The 21,289-nt window shown below is 37.6% G+C and overlaps 1 protein-coding gene across 1 annotated transcript; it reads left to right on the top strand.

Annotated features, from left to right (window-relative positions):
• Nucleotides 1–216: 216 nt before the first annotated feature.
• Nucleotides 217–19,205, top strand: BRD9 (bromodomain containing 9). Its single transcript, XM_026046155.1, has 17 exons — nt 217–312; nt 444–664; nt 1,403–1,535; nt 3,082–3,142; nt 4,077–4,221; nt 6,592–6,702; nt 7,415–7,590; nt 9,592–9,724; nt 10,794–10,869; nt 12,241–12,336; nt 13,023–13,155; nt 13,474–13,585; nt 14,865–14,903; nt 15,321–15,392; nt 16,673–16,775; nt 17,843–18,010; nt 18,914–19,205. Exons 1-17 carry the CDS (start codon nt 240–242, stop codon nt 19,012–19,014), a joined length of 1,953 nt encoding a protein of 650 aa, XP_025901940.1. The 5' UTR covers nt 217–239; the 3' UTR covers nt 19,015–19,205.
• The last annotated feature ends 2,084 nt before the right edge of the window (nt 19,206–21,289 follow it).

Below are 21,289 nucleotides of genomic sequence, written 5' to 3'. Positions count from 1 at the left end.
CGGCCGGTGGTGCCCCGAGGGCAGCGGCGGCTCCTCCCGCCGCTCCGGGCTCTCTGCGGCGCCGCCCGGGCCGGCCGCCTCCCTGCGGCCTCTTCGTAAAAGCGCGGGGAGCCGCCGCGCCGCCCCGCGACCCGGATCTTCCTCCTCCTCCTCCTCCTCCTGCTCCTCCTCCTCCGCCGCGGGGCCGCAGCGACGGCGGGGGAGGCGCGGCGGCGAGGGCGGCCGCGCCGCGCCGCGCCATGGGCAAGAAGCACAAGAAGCACAAGGCGGAGAAGGCGGAGTGGCGCTCGGCCTCGGCCACCACCTATGGCGGTGAGCGCGGGCGCGGCGGCGGCGGCGGCGGCGCGGCCGACATCTTAGGCGAGCGGCGGGCGCGTCCCGCGCGGGAGGCCGCGGCGAGCGGCTCCGCGCGCCTCAGCTTGCCGTGTGCTCCTTGGGTTTAGATTATGGCGACAAGGCCTTGGAGAAGCCCCTGAAGCTGGTGCTGAAGGTGGGGGGAAGTGAAGTGACCGAGCTGTCCGGGTCAGGGCACGATTCCAGCTACTACGATGACAGGTCGGATCACGAGCGAGAGCGGCATAAGGAGAAGAAGAAGAAGAAGAAAAAGAAGTCGGAGAAGGAGAAGGAAAAGCACCTGGATGATGAGGAGAGGAGAAAAAGAAAGGTAAGCGGTGGCGTTTGGCTTTCAGAGGTGCGAGTTGTTTTCTTGCTTGCTTCCCAGGTGCAGATTCTGGTGCAGAGAGCAAGAAACATTTTATTTTATTTTATTTTATTTTATTTTATTTTATTTTATTTTATTTTATTTTATTTTATTTTAATCGCAGTGTTGCTAGAAGCTCATGTTTGGAGACAGCACTTCAAAAAGGCAGGAAGCCCCGTGTGTGTTGCTCTATGGCTCCCATGTAAAGGACAGCCCCATTTGACAGTTTGTTGACAGATGAGGAACACGCGGGCATCCTGAATTATCATATCCTTTTTTTTTCATTCCTGCTTAATATACCAGACAATGGAAGCATGTTGATGAAATGACAGCAGCAGATAGTTGTTTACTGTGTAGTAAGTTCTTTGCTGGCTCACTGCTTGGTCTTGTAGATGTCGTGCAGTTTTTCATAAAAATACACAGAAAACAGCCTCTTCAGGAGAAGGGGAGCCTCTAATCACGGAACAGTAGCACAAACAAAAAGGCCAAAAATAACTGGAATTAGTGGTAATAGAAGGATATTTTAAAAAAGAAATGAGAATTGAGAATGCATTCAGTGTAGTTTCAACCACGTTGTTACATATTGTGGCTTGGATAGAGCTTGAGAAGTCCCAATGAAAAAAAAAGTCTTTTTCTTTTTTATGTGGATTTTCCAAGCACCTAAAAAGAGTTTTTTTAATTGTCTTCTTCCTGATATGCTAGGAAGAGAAAAAGAGGAAAAGGGAAAAAGAGCAGTGTGACACTGAGGGAGAAACTGACGACTTTGATCCAGGAAAGAAGGTGGAGGTTGAGCCTCCTCCGGATCGCCCTGTCCGAGCTTGCAGAACTCAGCCAGGTGAGGAGTGTGTGAACGTTTTCATCATGACTTCTACATGTGCATTGGAACATAATTATCAGTTAATACTGAGGAGATTGATTGGGTCATACCAAGGACGTACGCCTCTGGCCACAGCTGACTGTCAGAATAAAACTGGTGTAAAAGAGTCATTGTGCTTAGTGTTCCCTAGTTCCACACCCTTAACATTTCCACTATATCTTATACAAAAGTATGACCAGAATCTCTGAAACTAGGATTTGTTTTTTCAGTTCAAGGCACGTTTTATTTATTTATTTATTTTTTAAATCATAATCTGCGTGATATTTTCATTTGAGTATATTTTCATCACAAGGTGGCAGTAGTGATAGAGTGTCGGTAAAGACTAGTCCTCGTGCTTTTGTCTTACAAATCTTATAACTGTCATCATTAGGCAACACATCTGTCAGATGTGTATGGTAAGCTTTGTGTTCTGATCCCTTTGGACTGTGCCATGATTTTCTCCAACCGTTGGTTACAGCCAACTTTAACATTTTTCATTGTATTAGATAATGCTTCAAAGGCTTTGTGTTTGAAATGTAGCTTAATAGCAAAAAGTTGGGTCTTTAGGAGGATTACCTGTATTGTCTTTAAAACTGTTTGTTGAGTGGACAAGTCATTTGTTGAGGAATATTCTAATTATGACTGCATAATAAATTGAGGACTGTGTCCATTCGGGTGGCCTAATAAAGGTCACTGAAATTTTCTGGTTGCAGATTTTGCCCCTTAATGTAATGGAGCACTGAAAATTGGTTAAACTAAGAAGATATATTAAAAATGACATGGCTTCTATTTTCCGTCTGCTTATAAAAATACAGTTTTTAAAGTATTTATCTTGACTGTTGTAGCTCAGGATGGAAATCTCATTGACATGATGAAGAATTTGAGTTTCAGTTCTAGATTGTAGGTTATTTCTTGTTTCGTTTTTCAACCTTCACATCAAAGGCAGTCTTTATTGATGGTTCTGTGATTCATGTAAGTGTCAAACAGGCAATTAATTAATAAACACTACATACATGAATCTGTACAGCAAGTAAAACCTTAATCTGCACTTATTTCTCCAGCAAATCTGCATCTATGCATTATTCTTCTTTTTGATTGAGAAGGTTAATCTAAATCTCAGGGAAACAAATAGCCTAGATTTACTCTAACGAGTAAATGAACTATGCAGCGTTTTATCAGTATAGTTATAACAAGTGAGGACCTTCCAGCTACAATATGTGAGCTGCCAAGTCTCATTTTTCCTGTTAGAATAAATGACAACCAATTATAGACTTAGTATTACATCTGATTTAATGTATACCTGTTTTAATGTGATTAAAACTAGGTAAGTAATCAGGGAGTGGAAGCGGTTACCTATAGTCTTAAAAAGAGATTTATCTCATGTGCTTCTGTTGTCATTAAAATCCATATCTCACTGACCTTCAGATCAGTGCAAGTTGTAATTTTCCCTGTGCTACTGATATTACAGATAGATATTTCTGTATCATTGCACTTAACCTATTTTTTTTTCCATCTCAAATTACAGCTGAAAATGAAAGCACACCCATCCAGCAATTACTGGAACACTTTCTTCGCCAGCTTCAAAGGTATTAGAGCATGGGAGATCAACAGCTGTATGGATAGTGTCTAGTGCAACCTTAGATGTATTATTTCAGAACATCTTAATCTGCTCTTCTGTTTGGAAATAATGCATAAAGACTAATTATAATAGTGATGGTGGCCTTTGCAACCATAACAGATCTTGTAGGTTTTGGCAGAAATGAATATTGGAGGCACTAGTTGAGGAAAACTGTTAGCAAATATGCAATTCTAACTTTTTTGGGGGGGAGGAGGAGGTTGGGGGAGGACTTTGCTGTTACATGTTCATTAAATATTAAAGAATATGTTTAGGATTTTTTTAAAAGGTGTGAATTTTATTGACTTAAAAGGTGGAATGTTGCTCATGTTTTTTATTTTATTTTATTGCCTTAATATGTATCCTGTGTCAGATGCAAAGTTAGATTAATAACTGCTTGCCTGGACTAATCTGCACTACTGATTTCCACTTTGATTTTCTTGTTTGCTGTAAGATGTTAATGCTATAGTGCTTATTTTTTATTTACCGAAATCTTCCATTTTCCTTTTCTTATTCTATAGCAATAAGCTGAATTTGGAACTAATTCCAAAGTCTTAAACTTGCATAGTTGTTTTAAGAGTGACAAAAGCCTAATGAAGAAGATTGGAAGAGATTATTATTCAGAGAAGTGGAAAGATCCCTTTGGAGTGTAAATGGAGATGCAGAAGGCATACAAGAGAATAATTTCAAGACCTTGTTGAATCTGTCTTCAAAAAGTCTACCTATTCTTAATTGAAATTTACTCTCATAGTAGATTTTTTTCAAGTATTCTGTGTTGTGAAAAGGTTTTATGTGTTTTGGTTTCAGCTAGGGCTATTCATTTTATGCTAAAAGTATAGCCTAAAATAATGATAATCTTGTTTCTGAACATAAACCTAAATCTACTATTTTAATTTATCTTTTAGGAAAGACCCTCATGGATTTTTTGCTTTTCCAGTCACGGATGCCATTGCTCCTGGGTATTCCATGATCATAAAACACCCTATGGATTTTGGTACTATGAAGGAAAAAATTACAGCAAATGAATACAAATCAGTCACTGAATTTAAGGTGAATTTATAGAGATTTTAGTTACTTCAGAGCCATTTGGTAGTTAACCTAAGATTCTAAATTAAAAGTTTAATTCTAAAATAATTTATGTGAGAAAGGCTTCTAATGTGCATTGCTTAAGAATTCTAACCCCACTGTGCATTCTGCCCATTATAATGGATATCTTGTTTATTTTTCACTCTAGAAGCTTGATGTTTGTTAGTCTCCTATTCTCATACCATTAACCAAGTTTTTGGGGAATATAAAAATCTGCTCGGTAGTTCTGCTGTGAAGTCCGTAGACATGGACACATGACGCTAGACATCAACCCATGAAAAACAATATTGCAGGCACTTAAGTTGTTTAAAGAGACCCGGAATATCTGTCTGTCTATCTGTCTGCTTTCATATGTATGGAATTTAATCTGGTCTTGATTAGATTGATTATAAGGCTTTTTTTACATGTCTGCAAAAAACATGCACCATGTTGGGTGCATTGTGGTTTTACAGACAGTGCAATAAGAAATCTGGTATTGCCTGATCCTGGAAGGAAAGAATTTTTATTTATTTTTAAATAGATTCATGTAGTTCTCATAGCTGCCTTCAGTATTATTGTTTTCTAGGGTTTTGTTGATAATAACAGTAAACTTGGCTGAGTGTTGCGTTGGTGCTTGGTAGTTTTTTTTCTTCCTTTGAGAGGTCCAGGAAGATGAGCTAAGAATGGCTTATATTTACTGTAGATGCTTCGACAAGGTCCAGTCTCTTTTGTTAAAACCTCCTTATTTTTCAAAAATGGTGTGGAATTTTAGAGGAAATAGTGAACATAGTGTTCGCATAGCATTGCTGTCAGAAATCTGTTTTACCTAAATTCTGTTGGCTTTTGCGTTGTTTTATTCAGCAACTTTGAAAGCAAGATTGAATTGGTATTCAGTGACTATATGCAGACACAGGCAAGGTTGAGATGGTGACTGGAATTTGGGGGGAGCAATCCAAAAATATGAAAATCACGGTGTTGTTAGATAGACTATGTCCAGTGGATTTGGCTTCTCCTGATACTTTGAGGAGCAGTTAGTACTTGGGAAAGTCTGTTCATCTCACACTGACACAGAGACTTGGACTTTCTTCTAGGAGTTTAAGTGTCCCTAATTACGCTCATGCCTTTGTAATTATGTAATATAGAAATGAAGCTTAAGTTTTTGTCCCCTAAAGCAAGTACAGCTCAGAGGGTTCGTCTTTTCATCAGATCTACTACTACAATTAGCTGAGACCAGTCACAAGCCAGTAATTTTAAGGGGAATCCTCCAATAGACTTGTTATTGCAAGGGGAAAGCCATTGAAAAAAAAATCAGTTTTGCAGCTAAAAAAAGAGGGACTGCTTCAAAGTTGAGCAACTAGGAGACTTCTGTATCCTTCTCTGCAGCATCTCCAAGTCTATTAGTAGATACAGAGCTTTCTTTGCTCATAGTTTGGTGCTTCTCCACCCTGCTTTCCCAGTTGTTGTGTTCTCCTTAAGTGAAGGCAGATGACTTAAATGCCATAGGAAGTGACAGCGTAGCAAATGTTAACTCAGTCCATCTGTTTGCTTATTATGGACCTTATGGCAACTGCTAAACTACTCAATGGCTCGGAGAGCATTGCACTGACATTCCTGGGAGAAAACAGGAAATTAAACCCAAACACACTTAACGTGCACTGTAATAAAGGACTTCTAAAAATATTTTTATAATCTACAGTAAATTTTGGGGATCAGTGTACAGTGCAGTTTCTTCTGGCAACATGCATCAGTAAAAGTTGTTTGAAATTGGCAGATATGAAAGGAGACCATATAAGGGCAAAGACAATTGGGCATGGCCTTTGCATGCAAGGAAGGCTGGAAGGCTGTTTCCTACTTGCAGAACAAAAACAAACCCACCTCTTTTTTTGAGTAGAGATGTGCAAGTGTGATCAAATTGCTACAGAAGTGATGAAATTGCTACAGCTAGAATTATATATAGGAAGCCTTGTATGTTTTTCATGTCTTTTTGCATTTCTTTGATCTCAGTTTAAAAGATGAGAAAAACACCATCAGTTGATTTCCCCATTTCTTCCAGTTGGACCTTTTGTAGAAGATGGAAATGTTACATTTGGTATTTCAGGACATTCTTGTTTTATATAGGAAGGAAAAAAAATCCCAAGCAAAATTTAACACTGTGATGAAGTAAAAAGGGCTCAAACCTATAGAAGTCAGTCCTAGTTTTTGTTTGGCTTGCATTTGCTCCATGACCCTTTGTCAGTGTTATTAAAATATTGTGGTGAATGTTCTTTTCAGATCTGCCTTGATGGAATGCAGATCTGCTAGTCACTTGAAAAGGAGTTTGATGTTTTACCAGTATTTTTGTTTTGTATTTTACAGGCAGATTTTAAACTAATGTGTGATAATGCAATGACATACAACAGACCAGATACTGTTTACTACAAGCTAGCCAAGAAGATACTGCACACAGGCTTTAAGATGATGAGCAAAGTAAGAGACCTATTAAAAACAATTTGGGGTGGTCAGACTTAAAAGGAATAACACCGATGAGCATTGTTTCATTCATCTGTCATTAATGATGGCAGTGCCTGTTAGTACTGCTACATTTAAGGGCTTGATAGCATTTATTGTTACAACTGCCCCTTTATTTCTGAACCTGCATGAAGTCTGCATGTACTTTAGGGGAAGCAAGAGTCAGGTACTTAAAGCAGCTGTAAAAACCTGCTTCTGCCTGAAACTTGGAAAACAGAATCTCATTTCAGAAACAAGTTTTACTCACTACATTAGTAAAAGTTTCTCTTTTTTGGAAGAGGGTGGGGGCAATCATAGGTTTCAGGGGTTACACACATACACACCTCTTAGTAATGTACAGTTGCTACTCAGGAAAAGAGTTATTTTTCAAGCTACTGCATGTGCGTGTGAGAGAGTGTGTGTGATGCAGTTCTGTTGTGGTAAGTCTTGTCTAAAGTAGGTGGCTGTCTTTTGCATATGCAGTTTTTTTTTGTTTGTTTCTCTCTTGATAGTTGGGCTGCAGGAATTCTGATGCCATGCTACCATGACCAAATCATGTTGCATCGCCATTGGAAACGAGGCATTAAGAACAAAATAAGGCCATGGCCATTCCCATCCCATCCCATTATCATAGCATCTTGGCTATGAGGGAAAGGTTAAGTCCCTGCCGCTCTGTCCTTTCTGATTCTAGGAACGGCTGTTAGCTTTGAAGCGCAGCATGTCGTTTATGCAGGACATGGATTTTTCTCAGCAGGCAGCTCTTTTGGGTGATGAAGACACAGCAGTTGAGGAACCTGTTCCTGAAGTTGTTCCTGTACAAGCAGAGACTACCAAGAAATCCAAAAAGCAAAATAAAGAAGTTATTAGGTAACGGTTTTAAGTGACATGTTTGCTGGGTTTTGCATCTTCTCAATTACCAGAAAGCAGCAAAGAACTGAAGAAAAAAAAAAATTCCTTGTAGCACCTTTTGTTCACCTAGAATAAATGGCCATTTTACTTTTTTTTAAAGAGCTTAACAATCTAGCGATTCCTCATGAGGAATTGACTGCATGATCTTTTAAACTTTTATTATATATGTTATTTTCTTCTCTATACTTGCATAAAATAAGTAGCTACTTTGGATGATGGTTTTAAATGTTCTTCCATTTTTAACATAACCACAAATATGTTTTGTAGTAAATAGCTTAATTTGATTTGGAAGCTGTGGTTAATATATGGAAAACTAATGTGTATTTATTTATTTATTTTCTTATGAATTGCCTAGGTGCATCAGAATCTGAACAGGACCTTTGCTGGAGGGCAAGTAGCCCAAATTAGTAAAAGATTCTTCTTTAACTGAAGTCTTATGTATCAGGGTACATCTTTCTGGAGCTGATGATATTTTCCTGATGACATCTAAGAAGTTTCTTTGTAACAGATTGTTAGTTCAGGGGCTGTCTTATAAAAACATGCAGCTTCTTGTCACAAAACCATGCTTTGATAGCTAAAAACTTTGGAGGTTTTTTTTTTTTTGTTACAGCAATGATAAAAAAAAATAGTTGTGGAAACTATGATTTACATGGAAACCATCCTGTTGAGTGAATGTTATCTTTGCGTAGATATCCTAAGTGCGGAATTTAAATTGTAGAGCATTATATCAACTGGAGTTTAATCGACACACTTTACAAAAATTCCAACTGTAGTAGAACATCACTGGTCATGTTTTGAGTAATTTGGCCGTGTAGATACATCCTGCAAGCTTCTGACTCTGATGTCAGCATTCAGAAACAAGAGCTGCTGTCACTATTTTACTGGTGATTATCAAAATGTTTTTGTTTTGTTTAATGGACTGTATATAGAAAGTTAACCGAAAGTTCCATTTTTGGTAATGGGACTTCTGACTTTATCATAGCATCTTCTCAGAAAGAATCTGTATCCTGTGGTTTATATGGTGCCCAGAACAACAGGTTTTCCTTTCTGATTAATTCTTAGGTAACCCCCGTTACAGAAGTAACTTAGTACTTGGCCACCTTTTATGTGCCCATCTTCAATGCAGGTAGTTAACAGAGCAAAGAATTGAGTCTGCCAGCAATGTATTACTGCTCCTCTTTTCTTAGGTGTAACTTACTGTACATCAGACAGCTGAGAAGTACTGATTTTTAATTCTATCCTGATAGCCAGTTTTGAGGGGAATCAATTTTGAAACTGCTTTTACTTTCCTAAACTTCAAAGTTTATTTAGTTTTAGTACTTGTAATTATTTGGTCATTCTAGCTAACTTGACGCTTTAAAAATGTAAATTTTTGAATCTGTAGGAGAATTACTCTCTATATTTTTTTTTGAGATGCAAGGAGAATGTGGAGGGGAGAATTGGTCCTAATGGTAGATATTTTTTTGCCTCTGTAATTCACAGCCCAAAGCTGAGGAAGAGCCACATTTTCAAGCAGTGTTAAAGCAGTGTGGACCCTTCTACGTTTTATTTTGAGAAGTGACTTGATCACACAGACACCTTCATTTCTGAGCTCTCCAGAGTTCTGCACCATTCTGAAATTTGCTCAGGTCCCCTCACGGTGTGCTGCAGAATGTGACAGCCAGTTGTTCCACAGTTTTTGGTCGTGTGCATATTTTCTCAAAGTTTCAATGGAACAAAACATTTTAAAGACACTTTCTTGTAACATAACTTAACCCTGTGTTCTTTTTGTTGTCTTTAGCAGCAAAGCTTCTTATGCATCAAATCTGAATCTCTATACAGAGAGAAATTCTTAGCTAAACAGAGGAAAATACCTAATGACTGAGGAGTAGGACTAATTATTTTATCTAGAAACCCCAGAATTCAGTGCTTTGTTTTGTCTTTTGATTTCTAAAACTACTGCTATTTTTTTTTCTTTAGTTGCATCTTTGAACCGGAGGGAAATGCATGCAGCCTGACAGATAGCACTGCTGAAGAACATGTCCTGGCCCTAGTGGAGCATGCAGCAGATGAAGCTCGGGACAGGATCAATCGATATTTACCCAACAGCAAGGTCCACTGCATGATCAAGCTCACAATTCTGTGTTGTTGCTGCTATTGAACGCTGCTTGCTTCATCACAGGAAGCAGCCTTAAGTGCTTATTATCCGAGCCCATCTAGGTTGGGAAATAGGTGCTCTGCACGGAATACAAACATGGATACTGTCTTTCATTTAATTCTCACTGAAACCCATTTTAGGGAGGTTGTGTTAAATATTGTGTTAAACGTATTTAGAAATTCACCCACAGAAAACAATGAAATGTTGCTCAGGCTTTGCTCTGACTGCCTTAATTGCAACCTTTAGGATTAAAAATGATTAAAATAGCATCACGTACTCTTACTGGTGCCACTTGAGAATGAAAGCAAACTGAGATAGATTGAAGGCTTATGAAGGGCTGTCTTTCTATAGGGAGATTGTATCTGTCTTCTCTATTGAGAAGAGAGAATATTTTGTATGCTTCACATGTAGTCAGTTTGTATTATCAGCTTTATTTTAATTTTCTACTGTGGCAACAGTTTGTGGCTCTGTCTTCAGATACTTGTGTCCTACTGTCTTCCAGATCTCTGGTTGTCTTTTTACTATCATTTACATGTTGTCTGCTCACTGTCACAGAACTTCTTTAAGAATCTGATAGTATCTTCACAAAAATACTTAGAGTGGGAGAAGTTTGTGGGTGAGGTTTGAAAGCAAGGAGTAGAGTAGGCTTGGAAGTAAGTAGTGAGATAGATTGCATATTGTGGCTATAGAAAGTGTGTTACGTCTAGAATACGTAAGGAGGTAATGGGAACTTTTTTTATCTTGGGTGCAAATTTTAGATCTGACTTAGGAGAATAGAGGAGGAGTCGTACTTAATGACAGAAAAGCTGTTGCTCTGAATGTGTGGTTTTAGCATTTGCTGGAGCATGCGAAATGCTTGAGACTCTAGATTCGCTGTTGTGTTAAAAATGAATATAGCTGAAGAAGAATCTGAATTTATCCCAAAATACTTTATTTTTGCTGTATAAGCAATTTTCTCTTTCTTTTGAGGTTGGGCAGTTGTGAATTATGATAGTGCTTCTAATCTTGCTGTTTCTGTTTACAGATTGGTTATCTGAAAAAGAATGGAGATGGAACTCTGTTATTCAGTGTAGTCAACTCATCTGACCCAGAAGCAGAGGGTAACTGTCTTGCACCATTTGAAGTGTTTCTTTAAAAGATTATGTTCTAGCAGAGTTTTAAGACTTCAATGTACATATAGATCCTGTGTCGTATAGATGAGTTCTTCTTAGAAAGAAAAAACCTTTTGCAGCATTTGCCCTGATAGTTAGATTTTAGGGTCTCCAACCTATTCTTATCCCTTCAAGTTTTCATCTTAAAAATCTTAAAATCTATTAGATAAATGTGAATGAAAGTGCTGTTGTCCTGCCTAAATATGCAAAGTATAGATACAAGAAGGGGAAGAGTCATTTTCTGTATGCATTTTTTAAATTTAAATTATCAGCTAAGTTTCTAGCGTACAAATTTTGCCTAATTGTTTTTCTGTAGTTCCTTAATCTGTTCGGTGTGGTTTTACTACTAGATGGTTTTTCTCTCTTATGCTTTCTACTCTTTTTAGTCTTGAGCTCAAAATGCAGAAGTCTTGAAAAATTGACAGTAAATGAAATTGTGTCCCATTTATGCTGCTTTATGACATGCTGATTTTGCACTTCCTCCTCTGCAGCTTTTGAGATTGGAAGTCATTCCCAGGTTAGCTGTTACTGGGACTGGTGAAGGCTTGGACCTCTTTGACCAGTCAGACTTCTGTTGACTCCATTTGGGAGATGGAAACTTGTATCTTGGCTATTGTCTAAACTGCTTTTCTTTTATTATCTAAACTTGTAGCAGATAGTTCTGACAGCGAAATCGGGCATTTTGGATGCCATCATTCAGTTACCTGCTTCTAAACAAATGAAATAATAAAATGAATGTGATTAATAACTCTGAAATCATGACACCCTGAAAATTTAGACAGGTGGTAAGCTCGGCAGAACAAGCTTTTGCTGTGTCCAGTAAAGTTCTGGTTCTTGATGCTTCTGTGCTCCAGAATCTTTTTGGTTTCCCTTTTATACTACTTGTATTGGATTTGCAGCTAATGCTGAAACTAGAATTTTTGTTAAGACTCTTTTCAATCCTAGTAAGATTAGAGCTAGGTATTTGCTTTCTACAGTTTAGTAACTGAGTATAATTACCATTAAGTTCTGTAACAGAGCCATGGGAGGTGTCCTAAATACGGAATTAAATATATATTTTTCCATATGAAAGCACATTCCAAATGTTTTGATAGGTTTTAATGAAGCAGTTATTTAGTATTTAACCAAAAAAAATGCTACAACTATAATAGTAATTTACTCAACAAGTTTCTTTTATTATGCTTGAGTTTGTATAGCCAGATGATACTAGTCAGCTTTGAAAAATAACATCCAGTATGAGTAAATTTTAAATATATAATACATGAGGTTTTTGTTTGCTTTTTTTTAATGACTACTTTCTTTTATATCAAATGATTACAGAGGAAGAAACTCACCCAGTTGATCTCAGTTCACTGTCAAGCAAATTATTACCTGGCTTCACTACGTTGGGCTTTAAAGATGAACGAAGAAACAAAGGTAAATGTTACAGAATGTCTTTTAAATTAGGTGTTAATTATGTACTCCAGCAAATTCCGGACGTAAGAAGATTGCATTCCATTCCCCTATCCCAATGTATTTTGTAAAGTATTATTTAAATTCTCAACAGAGTTTAATTAAATTGACTTTGAGAGATGAGATTAGGAGTTCACTGATCAGTGTTCGGCATTTTAGTGAAACTCCCCTATTTAGTGTGGCAGAATATAATTTTTGCAGAGCAACTGCTACTTTTATAAGATGTCACTATTTTCACTTGCTGTAGTGCTATTCAATTAAAACTTGCCTTTTATTCTGTTGCTACTGTAGTTTTAATAGTTATGAACCGATTAATAGTTTCTAATCTACTCGTTAGCAAACTGTGAATTAGCCACACAAAAAAACCCAAATCTATAATTGGAAAACAATTTTTCAGTTAGGTTTTTTGTTTTTTGTTTTTTCTCATTTCCTTCCTTCCCCTGACAGCATAGGTGCACTTGCTCATACTCTTGGAATAATTGTTCATTTTGCAAAAACTCAGAAGTTTTGTCCTTGAATTTAGGGAGTGATAGGTGGGAATTAAATAACAGACCAGTCAAACTTCATATACCTGCTTTGAAAAACTTCCTTTTCCAGTGATTTTTACACTTCTCCTGATCATTTGTCATCTCTTTATTTGAACTGTCTAGTAACCTTTCTTACAAGTGCAAGCACAGCACTTTCCATGCAAAACAACTCTATATTTCATGATCTGAAATCGGATGAAATGGAACTGCTGTATTCAGCATACGGTGATGAAACTGGGATACAGTGTGCCTTAAGGTAAGTCCGTCCTCACTGGCAGGGCATTCTGTTGCAGAGTTACTTCTTTAGTGCTAACTTCTCAGAGCAGTTTTTTGAAAAGCAATTTGGAATGAATGTAGAACTAAGAGCAGCCAATTCTGATTTTTCTAAAATTTACTTTAAAAATAACCTGCTCTAAAACTTTGTTTTATAAACTAAATGAAAACAAGTCTTAAAGTTCTTAAATGTTTGGGGGAAAAAAAAAACTTATTTAGAATGTAAAAGAGCAAGGCGAAAAATGTCATATAACCTCCATTTTTAATAAAAATGTTTCTTTTGATAATATCTCCCTGCTAGTTTACAAGAATTTGTGAAGGATGCTGGAAATTACAGCCAGAAAATAGTGGATGATCTTCTGGACCAGATCACTAGTGGAGATCATTCGAAAACGATATATCAGCTAAAGCAGGTGGGTCCCTGATGCACTGAAATGTCACAGGTTCATGAAAACAAGGATGGGCTGGGTTTTGTTTGTTAATATAGTCTGAAATGCTTTGTTTTCCAGTGCCAGTTTGTTGTCTGTCCTCCCAACCCTCCCTCCTCTTGCCCTGACCAGTTGTGCAGGCTTAGCTGTTGGTGCAGCCGGGTGGCGAACCAAACTAGAAACTCAAGTAATCACTTCTCAGAACTTAGAAACTGAAGTAATCAACTTCATTTAATTACTGATTGAAAGGTTACTACCTTTCTGTTTTTTTTCTTTTTTCTTTCTATTTTTTTCCATATGGATCAACTCTGCAATCTGCTTCACAATGTGACTGCAGAAAGGAAGAGCTGGGGGGATGCAGCAGAGGGGTGGGACCAACCAGCTGAGGTCCTTGTTTGAGGTCCTACTGAGCGATGGCCCTGAGTATCTCCTCCTGAGTAGAGCACAACCCTAATGTTAAATTTTTCTCTGTTAAAATATAAAATGTGCTTGTTGCGGAAGGTTTATTATTTGGACTTTGGAACAGTGTTAGAGAATAGAATGATATCACATTATTGGCACCTGTATGTCATGATGCTAACTCTTAAATTCTTATCATGTGCTTAAAAATACATGTCATGTGCTTAAAGGGAAAAATTAAGTTCATTTCCCAAACCATATTTTTCTGAGAGGTCCATTTTAAGTCTGGAGGATTTTTTTCCCAGAAATGCATTTAGTATTACTAAATGCACCCCCCATAACACTTTTGCTGCCATGTTCTATGAATCTTGCTCCAAAAGAGAATTCCTTGAACGTCCTTCAATGGTCAGTGCCTATTTACACTGGGACTGTTGAAGCATTTGTGAATGTGTCCAGATCTTGTGTGGCTGAACGTGTTTCAGTAGTGATGTGCCATGCTGCTTTACACTGGAAAATTTTGCACTATTATGCTTAAGTGAAAAGGAATGCCTCTGCAAGTGCAGCTGTAAATGGCTGGATATCAGAAGTTGCTGTATTAATCACTAATATATTGATCACTAATCACTAATATATTGATCACTAATATATTGTGCTTGAACATAACGTCCATGGCCAGAAGAAACAGCCTAAGTAAAATGATTCAAAACAGCACTCTTTACGTTGTAGTTCCATTACAGATATGCAGAAAAGATCAGATGTCTTGTAGCTGCAGTTTATGTGAGAAGTTTGAATTTGGTTAATGTTGTGTAAAAGACACCTTTTGCCTATACTGAGAAAAGTAATTGGTAGCATTATTTCTTTCTAGAGGCGAAACATACCAGTAAAACCACTGGATGAAGTTAAAGTAAGTTATACTGATACTCTGTTTTTTTGTTGCTGGAAAAAGGTTTTCTTCTTTTCTTTTTTTGTAAAGAGAACATGATGTTCTCTGGGGTTCCAGTATTCAAATTTTATTTAATGTGGAATATGTTTAATTCCTGTTATTTACAGGAAAAGATTGATAAATAGAAATTATATAGTTTTTTTTTTTTAAACTAGCCTGTTTAATTCCAAGTTAATTTATGTGAATATATATATATATATATAGTGATCTGCTATGGAAGACCTAAGCTAACGTCAAAAAAAGGGAGCAGTGTTCTATAATGGACCTAAAATTTGATCATGGTGAACTGGTTAATTGCATGAATTACAAGTATAGTTAAGAAACTTTAGTCCAAGTTGCCAAATGGTAAAAACTAACATGTAATATTTGGTACCTTAGGTTCTGCCAGTTCTAATAAAAGAGGAACACAAGCTGCGGAATACCTGTCCGGATTCTTCCAAACAAATAATGGTAAAGTAGTTTATGTGTAGAAGATGGGCGTGCTGTGCACATTCATTTTGCTTCAGTGCATGGATGTGCATGCTGTGAGGTCGAGGATTAAAATTTCAGTCTTTGCAATAAGTTTTCCATAATTAGAATGGGTGCTACAGAATACATTTTGTTTTGGTTAGTGACTGTCCTTTATCTCTGGTTTAATGCAGCATGTGTAACCTGAGGCTGAAAGAACAGCTAGGAATCTGAAAGATTGCTGATCTGGTGATGATGAATATTTGAGGTCTGTTCTGCTATAATAGTGTAGGGGAAGAAAAGTGGTATTTACCATTTTCTCCACATGTCTAGAAAATGTCTGTTAGAAAACTGGGTTTAAGGAAATACATCTCTAAGCAAATCCTGAGGTGGTACAAGTGTTACCTTGTAAACTGTGACAACAGAGGATATGCAGGGTATGATTCATGGCAATGGACATAATTTTGCATTCTAACTACTACATTGCAGATGCCAGGAAGATTTAATTTTTATAAATACTTCATAGTATTGTCTTATTTCTTACATGTGTGTTTGTATTTCTTTAGAAGGTGACTGATCAAGGGAATTCATGCAGTTGCTAAAAATACCCGATTGTGTCAAACACTGTATGTCCTATTTCTGCACCTGGGATTCTGATAGAATGTGTTGTGAAATGTAGTAGCTTGTAATTTGCCTTGCACAGAATTATTGAATATGGAAGAAATTAGATGGTTGTAGTGCAGCTTGTATTTCATTATCTAAAAGTGTAGAGATATACTTAGTGGAGTCCATTCCAAGTGATGTTGTCTTGAATATAGAGGTGGGATTTATGAATTGTATGCTGAAACATCATCTGTGTTTTGGGGGGAAGATGAGGGAAAAATGAGTTCTGGAAGTGGTTCATGGCAGGGACGCTAATAATGCTTGCCCTGGCCTTCTGTGGTGGGACAAGAATGAAGTGGGCACGTAGCTGAGGTGCAGAGGATTTGCTAGAGTTGCTTTCGGCAGTCCTGGGTGATTCAGGTGAAAGTTTCAGACCACCCTGGAGATGCCCTCCTGGATCTTTTTTGTCAGGCTAGTGGTACAGAATGTCCTAGAACCACGTTTGAGCTGCCTGTGAGCTGCAGGCTGGCCAGCTCGGTCTAGGAAGTTCCAGTCCCAAGTGTTGGTGCTACCAGCTTTTTATAACGAGTGTTGATCCAACACTTACCTCACACTGTTACTTACTGTGACTTGTTACTATTGCTGGTCTTAAGTCTTCCTGTTTCTTATATTTTAATTAGGTTGGTGAATCTTCTGGGGACAATAATGCTTCTGACTTGGACTTTCTCTCTATGAAACCATATTCAGATGTTTCTCTCGATATATCCATGTTAAGTTCATTAGGTGAGTAATTAAATAGGCAAGCCATCAATTACAATTTAGTTGTAATGTTTAGTCAGAGTAACAGTTGGATTTGCTAAGAATGAGTACTCAGTGGTAGTAATTCTCAAGTCAACGTAAATAGAAGTCTATGGCTGGCACAAGGAGGGGTGCAACTTTATTCAGTTTTTAATTTGAAACACCCTCTGCTAGCCCTGCTAACCTTTCTTATTGAGAAAACAGAATTTATGCATCACATTTTGAAACTTTCCCTTGTTTTTTATGTATTCATAGTAATGTAAGTTTCGGAATCAGTGTAGAGCTGTCGCCCAGGACTGTTACTGCTTCCCGTACTGTCCTCTTAAATGACTGTTGGGACGTAAGTAGGGAGCATATCAATCTTAATTATGGCACCACTTGGACTATTCCAAAATACCGATCAAGAAAAAAAGTCAAGTATTGGATAGACTGTCCTCAAGAAGTGAGGCAGTTTTTGGTTGCTGTTTCAAATATACATTGTTCATAAGCATCTTTCATTGTTTTCCTAACTCCCCAGGTGAAAGAACAGCTTATGGCACATACTTGCAATTTAAAGTTCTCAACTTTCTTTGCCTTACTGTAAATTGAGTACAGTTGGACGAGATGGAGTTTTTAAAGGATTTCTCAGTCTCCCTAGATGATGTGTTCAATTTTGACTCTTTTAGAAGAGTTATCTTTCATATATAACCTCCTCGCTCTTACTGTAAGCTGAGCATATTCTTGTCTGCAGCTTGACAGGTCAGCAAGACAAACTGAATGCATAGTTTTTAAATACTGGGCAACTTGGAGAAAATCAGTTCAGTTTCAGCGTTTCCCATGGCTCTTTCCTGCATCTCTTAGTTTCTCCAAATGTGTTTCAGTTTGCATTTCCTGAAACTGAAAACAGATCTGAAGCCTTTTAGAAATAAAAAGGAAGGTACAAGATTGAGCTCGTGTTTAACCGGCAACACTTCTGATAATTTATTCAGAAATGTATTTGTTGTAGCTTGGTCATTCATGGTTCAAATCCCATGTGCTAACTACTGGTTTTGGTTGATAACTCGTGGCCTTAGGAAAGGTGAAGAAGGAGCTTGATCACGATGATGGCCATCTCCATTTGGATGAAACAACTAAGCTGCTGCAAGACCTCCATGAGGCTCAAGCCGAGAGAGTGGGATCCCGGCCATCATCCAATCTGAGCTCCCTCTCCAATACTTCAGAAAGAGACCAGCATCATCTTGGTAAAGTCACTAGCGTCGCAGAAGTAGCAATGTTCCTTCAGTAATTGAAGTTGTATGGAAACTTAGCTTTTAACTTAGCCATTTCATGTAATTTATTTCTGTGATTAAACAGTGTCCAGAATGCAGGATCTCTCAATTTTTAAATATGAGTGATAAGGGCAACTAAGATGATATTTTTTGGCTATGGAAATAAAAACGCTTCTTCTAGTTACTTCAGATTAAGCGTGATTGACGTAACTGTGAAATAATGTGGTATTTGGCAGACTACAGTATGCCCTTGTATTATCTCCTTAGCAGCAGATAATGTTTATTTTACTTCAGCACAGTTACGTGCACCCAGTAAACGGATGAGATTCTGCACTGACCTTCTGTTGTCAACTGTACACCAGAGTCATAGGACAGGGTGATAGGGTAACCCACCACGTCATAATTTGGTAGCTTTTCTGAGAAGATAGGAGATGCTGTTTGGATAACAGTAAGTTAGATCTTCTTTTAATATATTTTTTTCAATTCACAATAAAATTTCTCCTTCTCTGGCGGTCTTCAAAACCCGCCTGGACACCCCCCCATGCCACATGCTGTAGGTGTGCCTGCTTGAGCTGGAAGGTTGGACTAGATGATCTCTAGAGGTCCCTTCCAACCTTGAAGATTCTGTGATTCTGTGAAAATATTGACTATGTCTTCAAAAAGGGTCCAAATTACTAAGGAATCTTGTGGTTTCTTTTCTAAAATGCTCCTAACAATTTAAGTATCATTTAAATGTCTTGCTAAAAAATATTAGAAAAACATTAAAAAAAAATTTCTTGCCAATGTTTTAGTGTGTGTATGCATATATATATTATATATAAAAGTACAGAATTCTGTACACTTAAAAGGTTTTTGTTTTTCTTTCATTTTCTATAGGAAGCCCTTCTCATCTGAGCGTTGGAGAGCAACAAGACATGGTTCATGATCCCTATGAATTTCTTCAGTCTCCAGAAACCTCAAATGCTACTACTAACTAATCTGACATGTAACATAGCTATTTTGTATTTTAACTGTATAACATTTTTATAAAGTTTTTGTCCATGGCAAAAACCTCAATTTTGTCCTCTTTTGTTTGAGGATTGCTCTTTAGTATCATGCACATTGGATGAAAAAAAAACAAAAAGGCCTATATATCATGTTGTTAGCAATGTACCAAAACCTGTTGTTTTTTTTTTTAACGTGTGTAAATTTTGACGGAAAAACATCAAAATCATGTGATAGAAAACTTGTGTTTTGTAAAAAATAAAAAGTGATCATTTTTCCACTATCATCACAGCAGCAGTCTTGAAATTTTTCACAACCAGTACGTTTCCCATCTTATAACTCTTAATATAAATCTGAAGAAATGTCTTAGTTTTCCCATCCTTAAAAATTTTCTTGTTCTAATCAGTGTAGAGCTCACAATTTCAGAATAACATACTTTGTAGTTGCATTAAAAGGCTCACTATGAGAAATTTACTGTGGATCAAAAAAAAAGATGAATGTTTTATGATCCCTTCTCTTTATTAAAACACAAAGAAAACATAATTGTTTTTAATTCCATATGTACATTTATTTGGACAGGAAAATACCTGATAAGGTGTGCTTTTCGGTAATTTTAAAATGAAAATTTTATACTTCAGTACTGATGTAACTTTTTTGTACCATTATCATGTGCAAGCTGAACCAATCTTACACTTTTACAATATTTTGTAAATATTGCCTTAATAAAAATAATTCAAAACCACATTTGTCGTTAGAAAATGTCTTTAGGAGGAGGAAAATTTGCTTCTCTATCTTCATGAAGCTTGAACTCCATACAAAGTTTTGCTTTCTGATTTTGCTGCTGCAAAATGTATTTCATCATGCCAAACACACTGTAGAGAGAACTAATTCTGAATTCCCCAGAACCAGTAAGGAGGTTTATCAAATCGCTGAGCTTGAAGTCTAGCTAGGAAGATCTGCTCACCCAAGGTAGGTATTTGTGGTTTGGACTGCTGCTTCTATGTGGTGATGCTTCCTCCCTCCTCTTTAAGGCTATGTACTTTTTGTCTGTTAAAAGTAGCTTAATGTGGGTAATAAAGGACTTCAGCTAACGCACCAGCACATGGACTAACTGCATCTACATACAACAGCACGTTCTAGAATTAAATGCCCCTAAAGCTTTTGTGATTACTCAAGCAGGTCCTTGACCATTTCTCAGTGAGCTGCAGCATAACCCCCATGCAATGCATCAGGCAGGGCACCACAACACACGTTAAAGACTGAAAGGAAAACCTGATATGGAGATAGATACCTTACTTATCAACATACCTAAGTATGATGCATTGATACTAATATCCAAGAGGACTTGTTTTTTCCAGTCTGTCTGAGGTCAAAAGCCCTGTCTTCTGCAGCTGTGGAAGAGCTGGACCAAGGCTGGGAAATAACTACATTATTGTAGATACTGGAGCAAGATAGTTGATACTGTATGGCTTCAAGGGACCAGGGAGTGAGTTCTCTATGTCTGTAATTGGTGTCATAGGAAAGTGAGAGGTCAAACCCTTTTCTTTTAACTGATAAAAAGTGAAATTGGGTGTTAAAGATATTCACACATGAATTTTTATATATGCCACAATGACCCCTGCTGCTGCTGCTGGAAAGAGACTTGTTAAATAACCCAGGAGCACAAACAACTTCTGATCAAAATAAAGTTTGAGTGTGTAATTGAAAAATAGTGCTTGGGAAACAGATACAGATGTTGCAGTAATTATCAGAGACAAAAAAGCCTGGGGATAAGTCAAAGCAGATTGAAGCCACCTCCTTGGACACGCACGAGCACAGTGAACCCTTTATTCTGGGCAACTGAGAAGCCTGGGAAAGTGGAATCAGCATAACCAGTAAGAGCGGAATTAAAACCAGGGGTAAAGTCAGTGAGACAAAGGCAATATCGACGGCAAAGTTAGAAGCCTGCATCAGACTAGAACTGATAATTAGTAAATTTTAAAAATAAGAACTGTGAGAATGTCAGACTATAAAACTCTGATTTTATCTGTCAAAAAGTCACAGGAATATCACTTGGTACTAGATCTAAGCGCTCTCAGTCAAATAGTGATTGATGGTGACAGCGAACCCTTACACTGTTAGCAACAGCAGTTGAGCCAGAAATCTACTTCACAGTATTGGGTTTAAAAGATGCTTTCATTTGTATCCCCCTAGAAGAACAAAGTCAGAAGCTGTTCGCTTTTGTATAGGAAAGCCCCACAACAGGAGGCAAAACGCAGCTGTGTTGAA

Source organism: Nothoprocta perdicaria, unplaced genomic scaffold (genome assembly GCF_003342845.1).
Source record: "Nothoprocta perdicaria isolate Ctin4 unplaced genomic scaffold, notPer1 scaffold_422, whole genome shotgun sequence".
In the NCBI taxonomy this organism is placed as follows: Eukaryota; Metazoa; Chordata; class Aves; order Tinamiformes; family Tinamidae; genus Nothoprocta; species Nothoprocta perdicaria.
Note: the sequence above shows the minus strand (reverse complement) of the source record. Positions and strands in the feature narration are given on the sequence as shown.

What these genes read in the sequence shown, in the direction of transcription:
- BRD9 (XM_026046155.1), top strand. Translation starts at nt 240, where the DNA reads ATGGGCAAGAAGCACAAGAAGCACAAGGCGGAGAAGGCGGAGTGGCGC. An exon ending in ATTCTTCCAAACAAATAATG is followed by an intron (nt 15,393 to 16,672) that starts GTAAAGTAGTTT and finishes TATTTTAATTAG; the next exon opens with GTTGGTGAATCTTCTGGGGA. An exon ending in AAGAGACCAGCATCATCTTG is followed by an intron (nt 18,011 to 18,913) that starts GTAAAGTCACTA and finishes CATTTTCTATAG; the next exon opens with GAAGCCCTTCTCATCTGAGC.